This window comes from Rissa tridactyla, chromosome 5 (genome assembly GCF_028500815.1).
Source record: "Rissa tridactyla isolate bRisTri1 chromosome 5, bRisTri1.patW.cur.20221130, whole genome shotgun sequence".
NCBI lineage: Eukaryota > Metazoa > Chordata > Aves > Charadriiformes > Laridae > Rissa > Rissa tridactyla.
The window spans coordinates 80250576-80273114 of NC_071470.1; the positions used below are offsets into that span (position 1 = coordinate 80250576).

The 22539-nt window shown below is 43.3% G+C and overlaps 1 protein-coding gene across 6 annotated transcripts in view; it reads right to left on the minus strand.

Moving 5' to 3' along the window:
* PDE5A (phosphodiesterase 5A) overlaps positions 1 to 22539 on the minus strand; it is a 128620-nt gene that overhangs the window by 48671 nt on the left and 57410 nt on the right. For 2 of the 6 annotated variants that reach the window (XM_054202116.1, XM_054202115.1), the window contains one exon: positions 21389 to 21491. In XM_054202116.1, the coding sequence (XP_054058091.1) occupies positions 21389 to 21471 (83 nt within the window). In that variant the 5' untranslated portion in view covers positions 21472 to 21491. Of the gene's footprint in view, positions 1 to 11186; positions 11395 to 11527; positions 12145 to 12375; positions 12504 to 21388; positions 21492 to 22539 lie in introns of those variants that run through there. The other 4 variants (XM_054202114.1, XM_054202113.1, XM_054202117.1 and 1 more) reach the window with 3 other exon arrangements.

Sequence of the window (22539 nt, forward strand, 5' to 3'; positions counted from 1 at the left end):
CAATGGTATATCATTTGGAGACCTCAACTGTAGGCAAATGTGCTATTAAACACCGAATTGATTTAGGAAATAGTGTGAGTGTAAAGGGAGCACCTGGGCAAAGGAAAGTCATTGTGTTACTGTACCCATTCCACTTCCCAGAACCATAGAATGGTTTGGGTTGGAAGGGACCTTAAAGACCATCTAGTTCTAGGCCCCCTGCCCTGGGCAGGGACACCTTCCACTAGACCTTCAGCGCGAGCTACCTGGTAATTTTTTCCCCTCCAAAAAATATATCTGCCTGAGGTAAATATCACTACTCAGCGTAGCCCTGTAAAACCAAATTCTTCTCATATTCGCACCAGTGCAACTCAAATGGATGATAGACTATTTTGGCTTCTGTCTGTGTACCGTGGTCCTGATCGTGCAAAACCTACGTACGTGGTTAATATCATTTATAGCCCTGGGGATCTTCCAGGCTGAATGGTCAGTGTGGTCGCGCAGGACAGTCGCGAATCTTATGACAATGAGAGTCCCAAACCACTGACCGAAAAGTTGGACGCAGTTAAGGCGGTGGGATTTTTGCCTCTGAGTTCCACAGAGCTGGGATTTCATTCCGTGTTTTTCTATTTTCCGTGAAGCTGCTGGAACAGTGCTTGCTGTAGCAATAATATGCCTCAATCACCATCTATTACAAATTTCCCAGCAATCGAGAGCTAGTCCAATTACTGGAAACATGGTGCCAGAGAACACAATGAAATTCCATTGTTATTCTGAAAGAGTTTGGGTCCATTGCTTAGCTACTTATTTTTGAAGGAAGTAAGTTCTGCTTTTTAAGTATATTAATAAAAACTACCAATGATCCTTCTTTGTTGCAGCAGTGATATGTATTTTTTTTTTTTGTGGAGTTACCTCATCCAAATGTTTCTTGTAGAGAAGCAGCACAAAGAACAATTAATATATTATTAGAACTTGGACTTTAAAAAGATTACTTTATAGTACCTAAACAGCATAAATATTACATGTGGGAGCTGTGACCATCAAATGTATAATATAATTTGCATAGGGCAATACCACGTTTGTAAAAGCCGTTTCAATGAGAGTGAAAATAAGAAGCTAGCGTTTGATAACATTTAGAAATTTTATTTATTAAACTGAATGAGAAAACAGATTAAAAATTCGTGATTAAAATGACCAAAAGGATGCTTAAGAAAAATGAAAAGCTTAAAATGCAAAAATTTGTAAGTAAAAACAGTATGACCTCTAAAATAAGCGCTGATAACTCTTGTCATCGTATGTGTTATGTTATACGTGGGAGGTTTTTTTTGTTTTACTCTAATCTCCTTAAGAAAAGAAATTACCTGGAAACGTTAGCTTTTTCTAAAATTTAGCATCTAAATGCTAAAGTTTAGCATCTAGCAGGAAGGCTGCAGAAAAGAACCTGAAAAGGCGAGCTGCGGGCATTTAAAGCCTCAGACACAAGAAGGTAGGTATAGAATAGCGGATAGTTTTAAATGAAGGTAGATATAGAATAGCGGATAGTTTTAAATGAAGGCTTGTGACTTGACCCAGTTTCATGATTGTGCGCGCCGACTTGATTTTTCAGCATCGAGGACTGGCATTAATGTAAAACAACGTTTAAAAGTAACTGTAATAACCTAGTATCAGCTGGAGAGCGTTCTTAAACTAACAAGTGCTGAGGCGTAGGAAGCCGTGTACTTTTCTAGGAGTGTTTGAAAACGCGCCGGCGTGAACCTTTACTATTGCTGGGTGGCGGCTCTTGGTAGAGCAATCCGATTGATTGCTCACTCACACGTGAGAAAAGGAGAATGTGAAATGCTATCGTTTCGGCTAGCTCTGTCTTTCACTGCATTTACATACGTGGAGGTGTTGCTATAAGATACAAGGCAGAGAAAGAATCGGGCGTCCTTTCTGAACAAAGCAAAAACAGAAATTTGGTTGATCAGTTGAAACTTGCCATTTTATGTATTCTGGAGGGGTTGTGTCGTGATGTCCCCTGGCCTTAATGGTGTAGTAACAGGAATCGGTAGGAACGATGTGTTCTGAATTCTAATACCAGTTCTCAAACTGTGGACATGAGATAATGTAGTTTTTACCTTCTTGCCTTTTTACTATGTAAAATAAGCATTCATTTCTCTATCTTATGGAGGTTTGAGGGACGCGGAACATAACTGTAAAATCTTTCACGTGGCAGTAATTACGTTTCTTTAATGAGAACTGACTACTTGTTAGGTATCTGCACTATTTATGAAGCACTTTGGCATTGAACAGAACTATACGTGGAGCTGCATAACTATGAGTAACACATTCCTGTTCCCTTTAACGTCTCTTAGATGATGGTCCAATAACTTGCCAACCTAGTGTGCGATTCTCAAAAAGCTCTGTAGGCTAACAACGACGACTCCTTAACTGTACTGTTTAAAGCTTTTTTCAACTTCAGGCCATTTAGGCATTTTTATTTGGGCAACAGGAAAGCCGTTCAAATTCAGCTGGAATAAGAACAGCGTTCACTGACCTTTACTGACTGAATGCCGCTTCTAACAAGGAAACTATTTAGCTCCTTTTACTCACGCAGTTATACACAGGGGTGGGAGAAGTAACATTTCACATTAACCGACGTGTTCTAGCTCTGTTTAAAATCTATCAAAGTCTTGACATGGATTTGCTTGTTGACACTCAATCCTAATTAACGATGCACGACAAGAGGAGTACTATTACTAACGCAACTGCTTTCTCAGCACAGTATTAGCTCAACAGATATCTGATACCGGACACATTCCGAACCACAAATAAGGTTACTGGAAATTAGGAACAAGTGCTACGTGTGATTAAAATGTCACTTCGAAAGGACTACAGGAAGAAACAAATGCCTGTGACTCTTCATGTGAATAGTAAGCATCGGCATTGTCGAGAGCTGATTGTAAGGACAAGACCCTTAATGTAGAAGTAAGCTTAGAAGTTGCAGGGCTGTATTAAACAGGAGCAGACACTGACCCATAGTGATCTTCGCAGATAGCTAAACCCAATGCAGTGTCTCCATCCCAGCAGAGCAGTCGCTGCATGCTGAGGAGTTACACACGTCAGCATCCCTTCCTCGTGAGCCGCACGCATCCTTTACTGCACTATGATCCCTCACCACGGTACATGAGCCTCTGCTCGAGAAAGCTGTCATTTATCCCAGAGTTCATAAACAGGAATAGTCGAATGTGAAGTAACCGTTTTTCACTCACTTCTATTAGCCAAATCCAGTCTTTTCTCTATAAAAGACAATTCCAAAGGAGCACGACAATAGCGACTGCTGAATTTGGCTGGTAACCTCATCGGCAGATAACAAAATTGGAGAGGAATTTTGCAGAGACAGGGATGAGAAGGGGATGAAAATACAATGGCAGGTAAAACATTTGAAGAAAAGAAAGAAACGATTGCGTGATCCTCCCCTCTATAATCACTTGTATACAAGTACGCGTTATCTGCATTACACGAGAACTCAGGAACTTCAGAGGAATTGAGACTCTTTGGCCCTGATTTGTTAAACACCGTACAGAACGTAGACCTGTCCCTAAAGCAAGAAGTTTTCAATAGGAATAGGCAACAAAAATAGCAAATCACTGGGTGAGGAAACACAGGCACAAGGAAGCAACGTGGCTTGAGCCAGGTCCTGCGGAAGTGCGCGAGCAGACCTGAAGACAACCTCAGGTCTAAGACCTGAAGAGAAACTTGCTTTATGTCCTGTGCTGTACGTATCAAACCATGCTGACCTAACACTAATTACTATTCTACTCGTACGCTGCGGATAGTAAATAATTTATTGTGCTCAGCTTTGCTTCATTGTGATTACCTTCAAAATACACAGCACACTTCTCAAAAAAACCCCAAACCCGCTGAAGACGTTTAAGGAGTAACAGCCGAACTCTAATTGTCTTGCTCACACATGTAACCATGCGACATATGTAAGACCATACCAATGTGACCATTCAGCAAGTACTTGGTATCTTTGGACAAAATGTGCCAAAACAGAGCACAAAAGTAATACTGAGACGCAACAATGATAGTCTACTGCATCTTAATTATCCTGCACAAACAATGCGTAATTATGACTGTACCATAACAGCACTGACTGATGAGTAGCTTCCACTGAAACAACAAATAATTCCCCATTTCCTCTGTTGCTTATAAATCTTTCATATAGACAATGCGTAATGTTTCAGTAGTTGCGTGGACTGTTCTGCTCATTTTTGATTCAAACCAGCGGTTACTGATAAGACACATGAGGAGAGGGATTCAATCCAAACGTGCCTATTAGAGAATGCCAGCTTTCAAGTAGCTGAACTCCTGTGGCTTAATCCTGCTACGGTTGAAGTCAACAATGTTTCAAGCCAAGCTTTGTAACCGTTTTCTCAATTGCTTTCCTTAAAATAACCACTAGATGTCTTCAAATTTCTCTCACGCATCTTGACATAATTTAGACATAGGAATCATTTAAAGCATGAGCAACAACTCGAAAACTATTCAGTTTTAACAAAGGAGTGTGAAAGTCAAAGTCGCTTGGATATTACACTTGCCTGCCCATTTTCTTTCCCGTACTTCCTGTTTCACAATCACATTCTAAGTGGTTTTGTCTCCTTTCTGGCCATGGAAAGGTTTAAATAAACTGTATAAGGCCTCATTAGATGGAAACAGTAAACTGGCTGTAAAAGAAATGTTTTCAAAGTAACTAAAAAAAGAGATTGACAAAGACTATAGTTTTTCCTTAAACACTTTCCAATTATAGTTACAACAGCTGCTATTTCGAACAGCGGTAGGCAAACAGTTTTTGAAGACAAAGCATGACTTAAAGTTGGTGCCAGTTTTTTGGCATGACATAGGCAAATATACAAGCATACATTTAACGTTAAACACGTTAAGTGGCCCGACTGACTTCTGTTTGAATATAGATCTAAATTAAGAACTCTAATTCTTGATTCAAACCATGCTTATGAAAGAGTGAAGTAACAACTTTTCAGAACTATGAAATAATTTAAATCTTGTCTAATTATTTTTTGTCGCATTATTTTTTAAAATGGGAGGCAGAGGTTGCTTCGTTATTTGAAGCAAAAGTGTCCCTGCCCAGGGCAGGGGGGTTGGGACTAGATGATCTTTAAGGTCCCTTCCAGCCCAAACCGTTCTATGATTCTACTCAAAACAGCGGGCTAACACTACCAGGCTAGTCTTGGCTATTTCTTTAGCAACCAAACTGCAAGCTTAATTTTTCACGAGAAAGCTTTCCTCCCTAGAAGGCACTTTCTATTCACAGTATGAAGACAGACAGAATAAATCCTCAAGGACTGAAGGTCAAATTCTAAACCATGACCGTTATTTCTCCTCCAAACGTTCACTTCTTATTCCAAGCTGAAAAAGATTAAAAATAATCGTGTACCTCATGATTTTGTTGTGGAAAGAAATAGGACGATGACAGTGACTTTAGTGAAAGATGGATTAAAAGTTAAGTTCGCACCTGCCTGGAGACCTCACATAAGTCATAGGTAGCACTTCAGTTCCACTTGAATTCCTAAAATAGGGATTAAGTAGGACTTGAGTGTTGCAGAGGCTTTGGGATGGCTCTCTGTGCTGGGCTGAGTTCACCATAATGCACAAATAAATGGGAAAAATATATATCTTTTACTAAGCAAATATATTTTGTGGCTGTATTTTCAGTGCCAGACCTAATGTGAAATCACAACCATTGAGTTATTCACAAGGGCCATTTGAGTAGGGCATCTCTTCTGGCACTTTGTAAATAGTTCCTTTTGTATTTGATGCCTTTTTTTTAATTTTCTTCAAGTAAATCATATAAATGAGAAAGCACACCATGTAAATTTATGTATGTTTCTTTGCCAGTAGCGAAGAGAAAGACTTGTATTCTGTCATTGTATTAATTATATTTATTCATGAAAAAAGCAAAATGCTTCCTCTTCAATGATGAAAATTAAAACAGGTGGTAGCGTTAGTTCAGGTCAAGAATGTTTTGGCTACAGTTCCACTGGTTGTAACTCTTCGTCTGGGTCGTATATTCCCACGCAACTCACCTTTAACCTACCATTCAACTAAGCATGAACATAGGCTATGATGTACGTTCTTTGATCTAAAGACTCGGGAGGTGACGTGTCCTGAGTTTTATCCTTGTGCAGAGAGCTAGCGCAATGTCTGCACGCTATGGAAGTCTCACGTCAGCTTCAAAATCAGACTGACCGGTATATTTATTTTAGATGCGTAGTCTTTCTCCTAATCCGGTAGGAAGACATGAATTTCTGCCTCATTTGATGATTCTTCCACAGATGCCCAACACAAAACTTGCACAAACTTCTACAGTTTAGAACTGAAAGGTGTCTAACTTCCTTGTCTCCCACAGAGGCAACGGATGCCTCAGCTCCGCTTTTCTTCCCAGTTGCCAGAAATTGGACCCTCTTCTCTAAAGTCTTCCAAGTAAGAGCAAAAAAAATGGAAATGAGATTTCAAATGCCTATTGGCGTTATCAGAAGTACTGTAATATGGTAATAAAGTTACCCTGAAACAAAAGAAGGCAAAAATAGATGTTGACTGTTAAAGTACTTCACCCCATCTTATTTTCTCCCTGTCCGCTTAGGTTTACCAGTTGTATTTTAATTAATGTATTACGCCTGCCCGTTTGTTTCTTTGTGACCGAGGGCAAATGGTACACGGTGAAGGCACATTCTCCTTGTAGCTGCTCAGTGCTATCTGCTGACTAGTTTATCTTCCCACCAACGATCCTGCGTAGGACTTCAGGTTATAGCTTTTTGGCAATTAAAGCTGTAAATTTCTAGTAAGTGATTTCTTATCGTTTCTCAAATGACAGTTTCTTCAGTCTACAGTCATTGCTGGTTTAGATATTGTTTCCAAAATACTCTGGCACACACCTAGCTTTATTTCCAAGAATAAATGCCAGAAATACTTAATCACATTTACAACTTCAGGAGCGTGGGTGACATTCCTTACCTTCCTGAGTGCTTTTCAAATCGGGAGCTTAAAATATTTCGGGATGGTCTTAATACTTTGCAGTTATCAAAAAAGGCATAAGGATATGGATACGTTATTTATAAGTGGGACAACTACAGAAACCGTTAGACCAACAACAAAACTTTCCAAGATTTCATAGAAATCCATTTTTTTTTGCTGTACTTCATTTTCAGAAAAGCTCTGTAAACACCTAATAAAACCAAGTAAGTGGGAGAAAATATTCTGATCCTTGTCTTAACACCACTACTTCCTGTGGTTTTCCAGCCATAGTCCGAAGAATCGGTGGGGCTGCAGTCCTCTTGTAAATGCTTCGTACCGGGGAACCCCGAACAGCCAGTCCCCTGGCGGCATAATCGAACAACTTGCCTGGGATGCCCGGCCTCCGCTGGAAAACTCTTGGGGTCCTTCAATCACAGAAGTTTAAAACCCACTGCCTACTTTGCGAGGTCGTGTTAGGGATGAGTACGGCTCATAACCTGTATATTTTTAGGATTATTGTTTTCCTGTATGTCAGTAATATCTTTTAAAGAAAAAAACCACAGGCCAAAGCACGTTTCAGTGCAGAGAATCTTCACTAGCTCTGTCTTTGAAAATCTGAATTTTCATACGCTTGTTCCAAAAATTAATTTCCTTTCAATTGGAAAAACTTAAGCACACGTGTATTACCAAACAAAACGATGACATAATGCATATGACGTATAATATTTATGAGATTAAACGCCAAATAGCCGGCTCAAAATGAAAGACATTTTTAAAAGCCCTCTAGACACAGAGGAGAAGGCAAATGTCCTAAGTAATTTAGTAGTGCAGGCAGCACATTACGAACCGATTGTCCACCAGCCATCAAGGAGAAAAAAAACCCAAACAACTGGACTTGAGGTTTTTCAAAGCAATAAATGTAATCGATATACTCAAGTTGTGCAATCTCCGAATTCCAGCAAAGTACAGTTTCCCAGCAAGTGCCACTTCTGGAATCCTCAGTGAAGCGCTATGAAGTACCACGCTGTTAAGTTCATTTATTTTTCCAAATACAACCCCACCTTAATTCATTTGTAAATATTTCCCAACCCTGCTAATAAGCCAAGATGTATTTATAACAAAATAATCTTATTCCCAGCGAAAGGCATACAAGACTTGGGCTAGTAATTTGCATTTATTATGCCATACATTTAGGAAAGTGGATAAAAACTGCCTGGAACAATGCAGTTGCCTCTGACTGAGAGGAGAATTTTTACGTTGGCTCTTTTGGCAGTCTCTTGTTGCTGATCGCAGAGAGCACTGAGAGAGAATCACTCCCGTATTTTTAAGAGCAGGGACAAACAGGAAGTTTGAAATACATCAGTATTCCGTAGGGGGTTAAAATAAGTATGATGTTTGAACATGACGATGCATGGATTTATTTTTATTTTTTTTTTAAAGGAACATAAAAAGATAAAACTTCAGGAAGACAAAAAGGGCAACGAATTCAGCCGTAAACGCAGTACAGTTTTTTGACAAAAAAGGCTGCGTATTATGCCCTTGTAACATCTGGTGACAACAATTGTCTTTGTAGCAGCAGCTACAAAGAGCCTTTAACACCGCTGTGGGTAAACATAAGACACAATCTAAAAGAAGAATAATTTTACTTCAAAACCTTTCTGCGTTCTGGGAAGCCAGAACATGATAGGCAGCTCGAAAACTTCGAAAGGGGAAAAATAACAAGAGGAGCTGAAAAAAAAAAAAGGAATAAAATAAATAGCTTAAATTTAGTAGGAGCTAGGCATTTAGAAACTCTTGGACCCGTTAGTGTGCAGTAACAAACTCTCCAGCCAGAAGGATCGACAGCCGTCACGCCGCATCACTAAGTGAACCAAATTGTCGTCACCGGGCGTGCTGGTGACACACTTCCCCTTTGTTGTTCTGCACTTTGATCGTACTGCAACAACGCTTGGTGGGTAATAGCTACTCATATTACCTCTGCATACCGCTTTTCTCCCTGGTACAAAATAAGGTAAAAAATAACCGGTTCTGTAGCTTCCTCCTCCGGGGATCACAGTTTATTCACATACTCGAAGGAGAGAGCAATTTATAGCCAGTCACCTGCATTACGTGCTCGTAGGATTGCGACCTTGCGCTGCACAGGTGGAAGTCGATAGACCTCGCTTTATCGCAGAGTGCCAGTCTGGCGAGCCATCAAAGACTTGAGGAAGGCAGTAATGCGGCCTGCCTGGAAACGCTATCAGCCTTGAGGCATTGCAGGATCAAAATACAAGGTGTAAGCCGTTTGTATACGCGTTTTCAGGGAGAGGAGGAAAGCAGGTGCAAATTTGTTAAGGCAGATGACCCACCGCCCTTCTCCCCCAGAATCCAGAATATGGACTGGGGAGCTTAGTGACTCTTAACAGTTATCTCGTTATGAACAGTAGTTAATACAAACTAATTGTGGATAAAAAGACATTTTCTTTTAAAGTGCCACCTTGCCAGAAAATATAATTTTTATGTAAACCGTGAGAGCAGATAGTAATATCAAACTGATCTACGCAAAATGGAACAAGAGGCAACTATTCATCATCTCTCTAAAGGAGATGATGTGACTCACAAAATATAAAAAACACAACAAAACAAATCTGCAGGCATAAGACCACACAAAGCATCTGTAAGTATTATTTAGACAGCTAATTAAAACATTTCTTGTGGGAATTACCAGATGAACTACTGTATAAAACACTAGGGGAATTGATTAATTGCAGAGAAAAAAAAACATAAATTATTTACTACCTATCATAAAACTGCTAAATTAGGTTCTGGTTCAAAGCTCATTATTATCAATGGAGAGGGCTTGTATTACTCCATAATAACTGGTTGAGCTGGTGATATTTTCCTGTTCCTGTGTATAAATATTTGAGAAACAGATACAGAAACTATCCATTAGCAATTGTGCCTCGCCACGTGAAGCAGAATATGCCTCTCTGCTCCGCAAGATACCACATTAACGAACTTCTTGGTCTATCGCTTTTAGGACCTGTGAGTACTTTGGCATATTATGAAGCAACACAAGAAATGAGAAGCAGTAAATTAAGATTAGAACATAGTTGAAACTAGTTCAAGGAACACTGCTTTACTTGACAGAGTAAATATAATGCTCAGTAACAAAACATTAACAGCATAGTCTTTGTTCAATGTATTGCTGTCGGACAAAGACTCAACTAAAAAGAGCACGGCATTAAATTTTAGGGGTTTTCTCTTTTCAAGCTGTCAATAACACTACAACGTAGAACATTCAACCTTTTTACAAAGTACATCAGTTCTTTTAAACTGCTCAGCTTTACCGCGACGACAGGATATCACTTTAGTGAAAAAAAAATTTGAACCGACAGACAGTCAAATAACTCATCATTTGTCCTTTCAAGTGCAAACTTACATATAAGAGCGGTATTCCTTATTATATCATTATAGTTTTGTCCGTACACAGCAAGGACAAAAACCCCATTCTATGCAAGACAGGGGAGAAGAGAGTTTTGAGACAAACACAATGTTTCCATCACTTCAAAAACATCACAGGATTGTTGCCAAGCAAGAACTCAAAGTCAACAGTTTTTCCGCAAAACTCTCTCTGAAGGCAGAGGCATTGCCGTCACGGAGACGCGACTGAATTGTATTATGTGAACTGCTGCCTCTGTCAGACCCACACAAACACAAAACTGTGTCTCAGCATTAAAAAAAAAAAAAAAAAAAAAAAAAAGACTAACCAAACCTCTCCATGGGGAAAACAAATCTGACACAGCGGTTACTATTTAATTAACATTCCTATTTGTTCAATACGACTTCCAGCTTCCAAAGGAAGTGTGACAGGCTGAACTAATAAAATGCTACTTCTCAAAGCTGCTAAAACCCTATTTCCTGGGCAAACAAGCTACCCTTCAGTTCCAGACCATGCACTAGCGTTCCGGAGAATATCAAGGTTAACTACTTCCATCTCTGCGTCCTACACCTATGCACAGCCTTTAAAAAAAATAAAAATCAACATTTAAAACTTTAAAAAAGGCATTTTATTATTTTTCCGTTCAATGACCCTAAGGAAGAAGCAGCAGAAGAAAGAGGACCGCACGACAGATGGTCACAAGCAAGCAGGTGACCCCTGAAGCTTTCTAGCTTGCAGCGAATCAATTATTAATGGGGATTTCTCTTCTTACCGCCCCATCCCATGCAGAGAGGAGCAGCAGCAAAGCCCGGGTCAGAAGGCATCCATCCCTGCCCGGGGACTCGGCAAAGAGGAGCGCGGCGGCAGCGGGGAGCAGATGGTGCCGAGCGGCAGCGTCCGAGGAGCAAGAGCGCGGGAGTCGCTACCCCGAGCGCTCTCTCCACCAGGATATACCGTGGGAGTCGCAGATCGGCTGCGCTCTGCATCCCCGCCGCTTTGTTTATCGGAAAATATTCAACATGGAAACCTGACTCCGCTGCTAAAAATAGCCGTATTTCCTCGGTTTCAACTTGGAAGTCCCGCTCCTGAAGTGTGACAACGGTGAGCAAATACCTCGTCTTGTCTCCAAAAGGCAGCATGTCCAGCCGGGGAGGGCAGCGAAGCCCGGGGGAGCTCTTCAGGTCTTCGCATGAGGTGCCTCGCAAGAGCCCGCTCCCCGCGGGGCCGAGCCGAGCGCCGCCGGGCCGGGGAGGCTGCCCCCTGCCGGGGGGGCGGCCCCGCTCCCCGCGGACCCCCCCTTCCCCCCCGCTGCCGCCGGGGCACCCCGAGGCGCTCGTCCCGCCGGCCGGAGCCCCGCGGCCCCTCCTCGGGCGGAGCTCTGGCCTCACACCCGCCACCGGCGGCTTCAGCTCCCCTTAACCCCGCCGGTGGCCGCCGGCACGTCGGAAAGCGACAAGCCCACGGGGCGACCGAGCCCTTCAAGAGCGGCGCTTTGTTTTGAGATTATCCTAAGTAACGACGGGACCCGCCCCCCCGGAGAGAGTAGATGTTATCTGGGGCTTCGATGTATCTCTATCTAGTTCGCGGGGCAGGGAAAAAACACATCGCTAGCTACTCGCGAGAAGTTGGCTCTGTCTCTTTTAAACCCGGGAGAAGGGAAAATGAAGACGTAAAAGCCCTGGGCTGGGGCAGCTCCATCCAGCAGCCAGCGCCAGAGCCGGGGGTGGGGGGCCGGGGAAAGCCCCCGGCGCTCGGCGGAGCAGCGTGTGCGCTGCGGGGCAGCTGCTGCGCTTGGTTTCAGTTTGCGCTCTTTCGGGGCGGGGGCAGGGGATCGCTTTTTCTGTATATATATATATGTATATATATATTTATTTTCTTTGGAGGCAGCGAAGGGACGTGGAAGAGCGAGCTTTCGCTGGGAAGAGAGGATCTGCCTCTGTCCGCCGCCGCTCCCGTCTTACCTCGTAGCTTTCCTAACAAAGTAAGAGCGGGTGAAGTCGCCGTGATCGTCCAGCCACGCTTCCACCGCTTCCTGCTCCGGCGGGGGGGGGCAGCTGCGCTCCATGCTCCGCGCCGCCGCTCCCGCCGCCGCTCTCGTTGCCGCTGACTCCCCCCCCCCCACTCCTTCTCCTGCTGCCGGTGGCCCCGGCTTCCCCCCCCCACACACACACACCCCCCCCGCCTTCGCCCCGCTGCCGGGTGTGAGGGCGGCGGGGTCCGGCCCCAGCGCCGCGCCGGCGGCACCTCAGCGCATCCCCGGCCCGTCCCGCAGCGGGCAGCCGGCTCCACCTCCGCCCCGGCCCCGCAGCGCCCCGGGGGGTGCCGCGCCCCGGCCCCGCCCCGCCCCGCCCCGCCCGGCACCGGCGGGAGCCCCCCCGGCCCCGGCGATGCCCGGGGAGGCAGAAGGAGGCGTTTGTGTCCGCCGGCCGGGGCTGACGGTTCTTTGCGCCGAGGCTGAGCCGGAGCCGTTGGCCCAGGAGGTCCCCACGGGGCCGGGGAAAGAAAAAAAAAACAAAAAAAAAAAAACCAGAAAAGCGATGAAAAAGTAAATGGTTCTCCCGGAGTCTGGCAGAGGGATATTTTGTCTCCTGCCCCCACTTCACAGGTATTTTCTTTTCAAGGCGTGGCCTGTTCCAGCCTGCTTCGAAAAAGTGGTAAACGGGATGTAATTTCGGAGTATTTCACTGCTGGGTGTCAATATATGAGCTTCGATAGACCTCAGCCTGAATATGAGTACTAAAGCCCCGGCTTTTCAATCCTTCGTGCCTACAGTGAGGCTTTCAGGTCTCTTTTAGACATTTGATAAGCACAGCCTGGCTTTGAAGATGCTCCAGACTCACAGCTCCTACTTTCTCTGATATTAGACAGCCAGGCTTGAAATCTTGGTTAATGCTGAGCATCACTTTCACGTATTGTAGTTCCATTCTGAGATATGCATGCGCACACATTTATAATAATTTATCATCGGCATTCACAACAGACCTTGCACAAAGTGTGATGCACATGTATGGTTTCCCGTGTCGTCGCATGCAGTATCTTTGAAGGTAAGATACGAATAACAAAGAGCAGCATGTTTCCAGGGAAAGGCATATACAGATTCTTTAAATCACTGGTTCCTGTGTAATCAGTTGAGAAATATAATCTAAAATGTTTTCTGCTACTCTTAAACCCCTTTCAGCCTATGCAAGGCAGCACGCTTCACATAGAGCAGACATCCCTGCACGCCTTAGCATTTTTCTTGCAGTGCTTATAAAGACTCGACTTACAGAGGGGGTGGGATTCTGCAGCCGGGGAAGGGGCGGCAGCAGGAACTTCACAGCAAAGGGCTTAAGAGCCTGTCCGTGAGCTTGGGGGAAACGTTTTCTGCGGCTTTGTGTCACATCTGTGCATAGCACTCACTTGGACATATGTGTCCTTTGGCTATAAGAGTTTGTGTGTAATATGAGACACACAGCAAGGGAAGTTGTGCATGAACATTGCTCTCTTATAAAAGGAATCTCGGGAGAAATGTGCACGGTGACCAAAAAGCAAATATGAAGATAAAGTATAAACCAGCGAAGACATGCTGCAAGAGTCAAGCCACTGTGCGAGGCAGAGAGAAATCTTTCAGCAGGGAAATACGGAATTACCAAGCAAAGTGCATCGACAGACAACATGGCAATAAATGAAGCTGATGTTCAGTGTCAAAACCTGGAAAATGCAGTATGTTAGAAAAAAGAACATACGCCCGTCATGTAACTCTCAGATTCCTAAATTAACCATTTCATTTCAGGAAAAGGGTTTTGAGGCTACAGTAGACATAGCAATAAAAGCTTCTAAGCTAGGCAAAGCTTTCGCAAAATATCGCTATGTTAGAATGCCATAGAAGTACAGCAGAAATGTAAAACGTACAATTATAAAATGCAGACTTCATAAATATCTGAAAGGCCATTCCCTGAATGGTCCTGTATGGAATATTGATCGTAGCACTGCTCATCCCATCCCAAAAAGCAAGTGCAGACTTATCAGAGGTGATCTAGACAGGAAAAACAAGAATGACCAAACACATGGAAATATCTTTTCTGTAAAGAGGCAGAAAGAGTTTGTTTACAAAAGGATTAATAGAAATATATAGTTTAATTACAGGTATTTAAAAAGTAAGATGGGATTTTCTGTCTGTCTCGTAGGAGAATAACAAGGTAATGGTCAATGAAATTACGTCAGCTGCAATACATAGCATCTCATTTCATGTAATTAGGAGTAGCACTAATAGAAATAAGCATTTATACTGTAGTAACATCCAGTAAGCCCCAGTCAAGAACAGATATTGTACTGAGGGCTGTAAACACGTAATATTAAACATGAGGCCAGCTGAGGAGCGTGCAGCATCCCTGCGCTTCGTGCCACGAGCGAAGGTGCCCTTGGGTGAAGCCGCCTCTGCTGTGAAGCCGCCTCTTGGGTGAAGCCGCCTCTGCTGTGGCGGGGTGCCCAGGCTGGGGCAGTGTCTGTCCGACAGCGTACCAAAGCAGGGGGAGGCCGGGCACGGCTTTGCTCGGGGTTGGCACTCACGCCGTTACTGAGCCTACATGTAAGAATCGGTAAAGCCAATGCAAATGATTATCTTCCTGTGAATTCACTGGCAAAGCCGCGGTTCAAAAGATTGCTACCCAAGCAAAGAATAGCACAGTCTTTCCCAAAAGAAATAGAAATGGAACAGTTAGGGGAAAAAAGGGCTACTTTCTCCGTATCCGATGAATTTCCATGAATAATAATGAACATGCTGTTTTCATTTTTAAGGTGACAGGAGGGGATGAAGGCCAAGCATAACAAAGAAGTGAATGGTAAAAGTGGAAAAAGTCTTCCATAATTTTGGCTTCCAGAGCGCTCTGAAAAAGCTCCGTGTATCTCAGCTCACACCCAGCTTTCCAGTTTGTCTCCGGAACTCAGATGACAGCATTGATGTGCGGTAGCTATAAACCTGAAAAGCACTTGCAGTAACGACATACAAATAAATACGACCTGTTCACGTTTAAAAGCTGGTTGTGGCCAAGCAGTACGCTCGAGAGCTCAGCATGGAAGCCAGGGTGCTTTTCCAGCAGTAGGCCCTTCTATAGCAGGACCGGTTGATGGAAAAGCTTTTTAGCTGAAGTATTCAGTTTGTAAGTTTTGCGAATACTGTCATGTGAGGAGATAAGAAAGGTGGGGGGTTTTTTTGTATGTCCGCGGCACATGAATTAGAAATGCTGCTAGCTCACGATAATTAGTAAGAATACGGAAGTATGTCATCAGAGAAGTATTTATGTATTATTTTATGTTCAAATAACTCTGTATTTATTTAAACTTATCTGAAAGTAATTTATTTCTGTATCATTTCCTTTTAAAAGAGAAGAAAATAAGGTTTCAAATGTCACCGTAGTTGACTTATTTGTCTGACTTACTCATGAGATGAACTGGAGCAGCATTTAGCTTTGCTAAGGAGTGGGAATTGGCTGTCTGTCTACCGTCGCTTAAATCTGGAAAACAGTTGGTCCATTTTGGCTCCTAAAACAAGTTTAGGGCTGTACTATATTGCCAGTGAGGCTAGAATATGATAAGGTAGAGGAAACTATTCCACTTCTTTATTAGCCAGCTCCTCTACGCACACACGCAAACACACACCCAGTGGAAGAATCCTGATATTAGTAAAGCCAGTTTCCATTTCCCTTCCATTATGTCAGTTGCATAAAGAGAGCGAAGTAGCAACCAAAATCCCATTCATTTAAAATCTAATTGTTACTTCAGCGATGAAAATACTAAATCATGAGAATGTCTTATCAGGTAATTCTCTCAGTCCCTTCCAAATAATTACTGGAAATGCTTCCCAAACAAACATAGCTACGCGGAGCTGCTCACTCATTGCATAACCTGCCTTCTCCTCCGGGATAATGTTGCATATGTCCTACGGGAAGCCATGTAAAATAGTAGCTTCCTCCTATTTTGATTTGAATGCGATTGAGCATTTGCGTCAATCAAAGCACCACGCGAAATTATTGTTAACCTCAGGAAAGCAGCAGCTTCTCGAAGTTGTTTGTAATACACAGACATTTGTCTGGAAAATACTGTCCAACTTCATCTCCTGTAGAATGTAATTTAGAATTTGAGTTTAACGTATTAGTATTTAATCTGTCAGCTGACCAGTATGCTCAAATTTTATCCTTTTCTACTTTCTATTGGAAGTCTCAGGACAAATTTGAAGACTGTTACCAAGTGTCTGTCTGTCTTTCTCAGCTTTCTCTCCATTAAGCTAAGGAGTGCCACATCTTCCCATCCTTCCTTGAACATCATCTTTTCCAGCCCTCTGATCATTCTTTTTCACTTCGGACATTTCCCAGCTCGTCTCTACCATTCCTGCGGTGTCTCACCACGGGAGGATCGAGTAATCCAGTTGAACACACACCAATACTAAATGAAGCGGAAGGGATATTTTGGGTACCTTGCAGGCGTTATTCATGCTAATACTGTCACCCTTGGCTACGCCTTCTCAGCAACGGCCTGATACTCTCGACCTGTGGTGACCGACTCTGCTCTCTGTTCCCTTTTTCTAAAGACTGGCTGTGTAGTCAGGCGTTGCCTGGGCACCTGCTTACTTCTGTATTTGTACATACGAATCTTTTTAATTTCATCCTGTGCTTGCAGTCCATTTCTCCAATTTATCAAGATTATTTTGAATTCTATGCCTGTCCTCCAAAGTGTACTCGGCCTCGCCAAGCTTAGGGCAAATTTGCTGAAGGGCACGGGTCTGGGCAGCGGTGGGGTGTGACGCAGGTAGGTGAAACTGTAGGTGGACTTCTCAGCATCATTACTGGTTTAGCTAGCTACATCTTCTGGCACCTGCGTGCCAGAAGCACAACTCCAGTGAACATGCAGACACAGCCCTGATCTGGAGAAGGGAGGTGACGCCACGGGCGTATCATGGGGAATACCAACAAATGCAGTGCATTGACCGGTTCAAATGGTCTACAGTCCCATTTGATTGCAGTGCGCCCACTGTGCACCCATGTACTACGTGGGTGTCCATTTCCAGTTGCATTGAGCAGACCTTTCTGGACTTCTGACACATTGAAAATTGAAGCTGTGATCAACCTGTTCTTTCTTTTAATGGATACGTAGAGTTTGGCAGAGTTTAAACAGGAGGTAGGAGGTAAGTCGGCAACTTCTGTAGGCCAGATTTCACTCCAGGCCCTTCTCAAGTGCGTAACAAACGCTTTTTTCATTTACATGATACATAGCTTATTTTTAAAGAACTTCTTAGCGCCTACTGGCTGGTTACTTGTTTTCAATTAGCAGTTGCTCTTATTAGTACTTTTACTAGTAATTGTGATTTTGAGTCGAAGTATTGGTTTTGTACTTAGACTTACAGATAATGATGAAGTCAAATTATAGGAGGCTTTTTTTCCTAATCGTGGTTGTTGGGAGGAGGAGACTGAGTGATGGAGTGTATAAATCAAAGATTAGTCGGGTGTTTTTCAAGTACATCTCTTTGCAATTTGGACCGCGCTGTTTAGGACTCTAGGGGCTGCTTGAGTATGCGTGAGGAGGAGAACCCCGACTCCACTGGAGTAGTGCAGTAGCTTTCACCCATGTCAGTGGGTCCAGAATTTAATTCAATTCACAGCTTCAGTCTCTCTCTACATTCTCAATTGACAGTTATAAAGAGTTTCCCCCGTGCCCCGTAGCTAAAGGCATCTTTCCCACCACCATGCAGATTTCTGCTATTCTCTTTCTTTCCCGTTTCTGAAATGTAATGCTGCTTCGCTCAAGGCTTTGCAGCAGATAAATTGTGTATCTACGGAAGACAGCAGGGTACGTATCAAAACCTGTTGAGCCTCTGACCAGCATTGGCAGAGTGGGCAGCAGCACGTACAGCTCAATCTTTTCTGCTCTGAGCATTTGCGTAACGGAGCACGGAACGTGGGGGAACACTCTCACGGGGGAAAGCAAGAAGGAAATCCACAGCAGCTTGAAATGCAGGACTCTGACGATGGTCTCCTCATGTTTTCCTAGTAAAAGGCCACGGAACCTCACCCAGCAATTCAGCATTAATGCAAGGTTTTAGAAAGATTATTGGTTTTATACAGGGATTCAAATCCAACATGTCCCCAGGTATGTTAGTTAGTTAGTTGCTAGTTAGTTAGTTAGTTTTCCTTGCTGCTGAACATTTCCACTGGTTTTCCTTTACATTTCTCTCTCTTCAGTAGCATGTATGAAGCTATTATGATTTTTTCCAATAGATTAGTCTCATCTATTCTCCCATTTCTATAGTTGTAGACCGTAATTCTCTGTTAAGCTTCTCACACGTTAGCCTAACAATCGGAGTTTCCAAAGGCTCCCTGTCATCACAAATATCATCAGTAAAGCCCTTGCTTTTCTGGAGATGTTTTTTTCAGCACATTTTCCCAGTAATGAGCTCTCTGAAAGCAGAGAGGTGTGATAACACCAACAACTCCTACCCGCTGTCCCCCGTCTCGTACCATAACTTTTGCCTACACGTTGCTCTGAGAATGCCTCTCTGCTTGGGTCTGCCATTACCGTTTCTTTCTTTCCAGAGTCACTGCTTTTCACAAAATCGTTTTCCATCTTGGACACGAGACCGGTTTTATCTGTTCTTTTAATGAACAACTTTGTCTTCTCTGTGTTAAAATATAGTCCAGACCTTACTAAGTGATCTTAGTTGGTCTATATTAATGGCCTGCCCTTCACATTATTTATCAGTCTATAACTTTTTGTAAATGGGAACTTTTTGCAGCAATAATTTTATATTTTTGTTCAGATCACTCATTATGGATTTGGTCCATTTAATATGATATTATACATTGCTGGGGTTTTTATCAAGAATGCTGTGAAGTCGTGAGCCAAAGCCCTACCGAAATTTTACGGAAGTCTCCTTTATCAAACTAATTCACAATCTCATGGGAAAATAGGAAGGGTTGCTTTTTTTTCCTGACAAAACTCATTTTCTATGTTGACTGGCGTTAATTGTACTATCATCCTTTAATTGTACGCTGATTGCTTCCTGTACCAGCCTTTCCATCAGTTTTCCTGACATTGATGTCAGGCAAAATGATCTGCAATTTCCTTATTAAATAATGGAACAATGCTTGCTTCTCCTCTGCGTTCAGGAACTCACGTGGGATTTCAGGACCTGTTTTTCTTAGTTTGGTTCTTTTTAACTTCATCTTACTGAAGTTTCGGGTTGATACCTGTTAAACGGGTATTGTTTTACTTCCTCATATTTTGGAATCGTAGTAGTGAACACATGAATTTCTGCTTCAGTAGATGACATGAGGAATATTTTAGTGGCACGGAGCTGACTAATCTTTCAGGTATTGTTACTATCGCTAGGAAATCTTCATAACCCAGGCTATGACATTCACAAAAGTGTATATGCAGTTAATGTTGTTGTTTTCTATCTTGCCATAATGAGTAAAGCTGCTGGTTAGTCATTGCCCTGGGAACTCTGTGAGGCATCTGCTGGACACTGTCTGAGGTGCCCAGGAAATTCGTATCACAATGCACTCCTGCTACAAATAGGTAAAAGTAATAAATTTGGCTAGTGCCAAAGTTTGAAAGCATTTTATGAATCTAAAATTATACGCTCTCACTGACATTATTTACTTAGAGTAATAGAAGACTTGATCTTGTCCAGACCCCAAAGTAATTAAACTGTGGAACATTTCCTATTGATCTGTGTGGAAGACATTTTTGAAATAACAGGTGTTCCTTTCACCCAGCTTGCACTCAACTGAATAAATTAACTGGTTTTGACCCATTAGGAGGAAACATACTTTAGTAACACTCTGATCTGATTTACTCAGGAGAGCGAGCATCATTGGTATTCCGTATGCATCGCTGATACCGGAAAAATAGTTGTGAATGAAAACCATCACTATGCTTTCGAAAGACCGCAGCTGGAGCCAGGGCTTCTTCGCAGTGGAAGCTGTACCACGAATGTATCTCTAGCTTGGGTGGGTATGTCATCAAATATTCACGTATTTTTCTAATTTATAGAAGGAGGGGGGGAATGGAGGTCTGTACCCAGGCCAATACAGAGCCTACAAGTAAACACAGAATATATCACTGATATGCAGCGAGCATAAAAGTTGTTTTCAGGGCATTTTAGGAGTGCACAGGCATATTCTGGTAATTAAGTAAAGCATTAACCTGCAATTGTGAAAGACAACCCAAAAATTAGCATAGAGAGATTATTTGTGTATACGTAACACTGATATTATAACTTAAAGGTGTAACCACAAAATCTCACTGTTTTGAAAAAGCCGGAAAACGTGTAAGAGATGAGTTTGTAACTCAGGCTGACGGCAGCACTGCTAAAGGAATAGATTGGGCCTGTGTGGCCTTTTAATTATACTCAACAACAAAATGTATGAGCACAGTCAGATTGAAAAGAGGGTGTTACACACGAGTCTGTGTCTATTTCTGGATCCCATTTGATTTTTTTGGAGGGGTGCGGCACACTCGGGATCCTTCCATTTTCTCCTTCAGTTTTCATGCCTGTCCCTCAAGACACCTGCGGTGCAGGCATTTGTTCAGCCGAGGCAGCTGGAGTGACTGTGTTGCCAGCGTGCCATCGCTGATCCCAGATCAGCGGCAGTCTGATGCAGAGGTGTTCCCCACAGCGCCTCTTCACCCTGCCTCATCTCTTTGCTTTTGTCAAAGCTTTGGCTGACCTGAGGACCTGCAGCCTTGAAAACCTTTTGATACTAGGTAGCTAGTTTCTGTCTGGTAAATAAAAGACGAAAATTATTAGGGCAAATCAGTGAAGTGGCTCTTTAGACTCTCCCACCCAATAGCTTGGGGTCAGCGCCAGCCTGCCTTCCTGAACAAGTGAAGCTGTATTTCTCAAGAAAAGAGTGTGTGATCCAAGAGCTACCGGGTCCAAACTGTCGTGGCTACCTATCTTTTCACGCTTGGTGTTCTGTTTCTGAAATTGCTACTTACCTTTCGTCGCCGGCAGGTTGCACACCGTTCGGTTCCTGAGGCAGGGGTTGTCCATGGTCGCACGTTTCTGCAGCATTTAGCATAGTTGGTACTTCACAAGCTGCTGTAAAACCAATACAAAGTAAAACAATTTTTGTTGGAGCCCAAAACCCATTTGCGTCTCTTAAAAGCTTTTCTATTATTCAGCGGCCCCTCCTTGGATCAGCGAGGACAGCAATAGTCGTCGCTGGTCCTGTACTGCAGATGGCTATAACCAAGTGGAAAGAATACGTGATCTGACTTAGGCTATAGAAAAAGTTTCCGTCGTAGCTAAAATTACATCCGATGAATCACTCGCTTTTAGTATCGTGTCTAGTCTTCTGAACCACTGGGGAGCTGACTTTTGATCTACCTGTGCTTTCTGTAGCCCTGGGGGTTACACAGCTGCTTCTGGCAGCTTATACCGCATCCTAGGAGAGACAGAAAGTTACGTCCGTGGCGTGTTGCAGGCTGCAAGCAACACCGCCGGATTCTCAGCTGTGGCAGACCTGATTTGGTACCTTTGCTCCCCAACGGATAATGTGAGCGTCTGAAAGCAGGACGCGCCTCACCGGTGACTGCCTGATCTGCTGGCCCGTGGGCTCCTGGAGAAGGAGAAACTCGGCCACTCAGGCCTTGAAAGCAGATAGCTGGCTCATCCCTGAGCGGGGCCAAGCTCCTAGGCGTACTCTGAGGGAGTTCTGGAGTATAACAGGGATTTAGTGCCCGAATGGGACACCGGTATGCACGTGAGTGGCTCTGTTCAAGCCTTTAGGCCGTCGGTTAGATACCTTGGGATTTAAAATGCCAGCAGTGCCGTACGGAAGGACTCCCGGAAGCCACAGCCACGCATCGGTGACCAGCTACCTGGGATTTTTCACTTTAAAAATGTAGGCATGATTTTATTTTGGTGTAATATGAGAATGTGAACTATGGCTTTCATCCTTCAAAAGCAAAAAGTCTCATATCCAATAAGGGAGGCAAGTACCCGCGTGTTAGTTGTTGCGGCACCCCGCTTTTAAGGCCTTTAGTGTAGACTTTAGACCAAGGGAGAATCAAACTGTATGGGAACAAAGCCGCCAGAAAGAGCTAGGTACATGGGGACAGGGATATGGAAATAAGCACGTAATTTT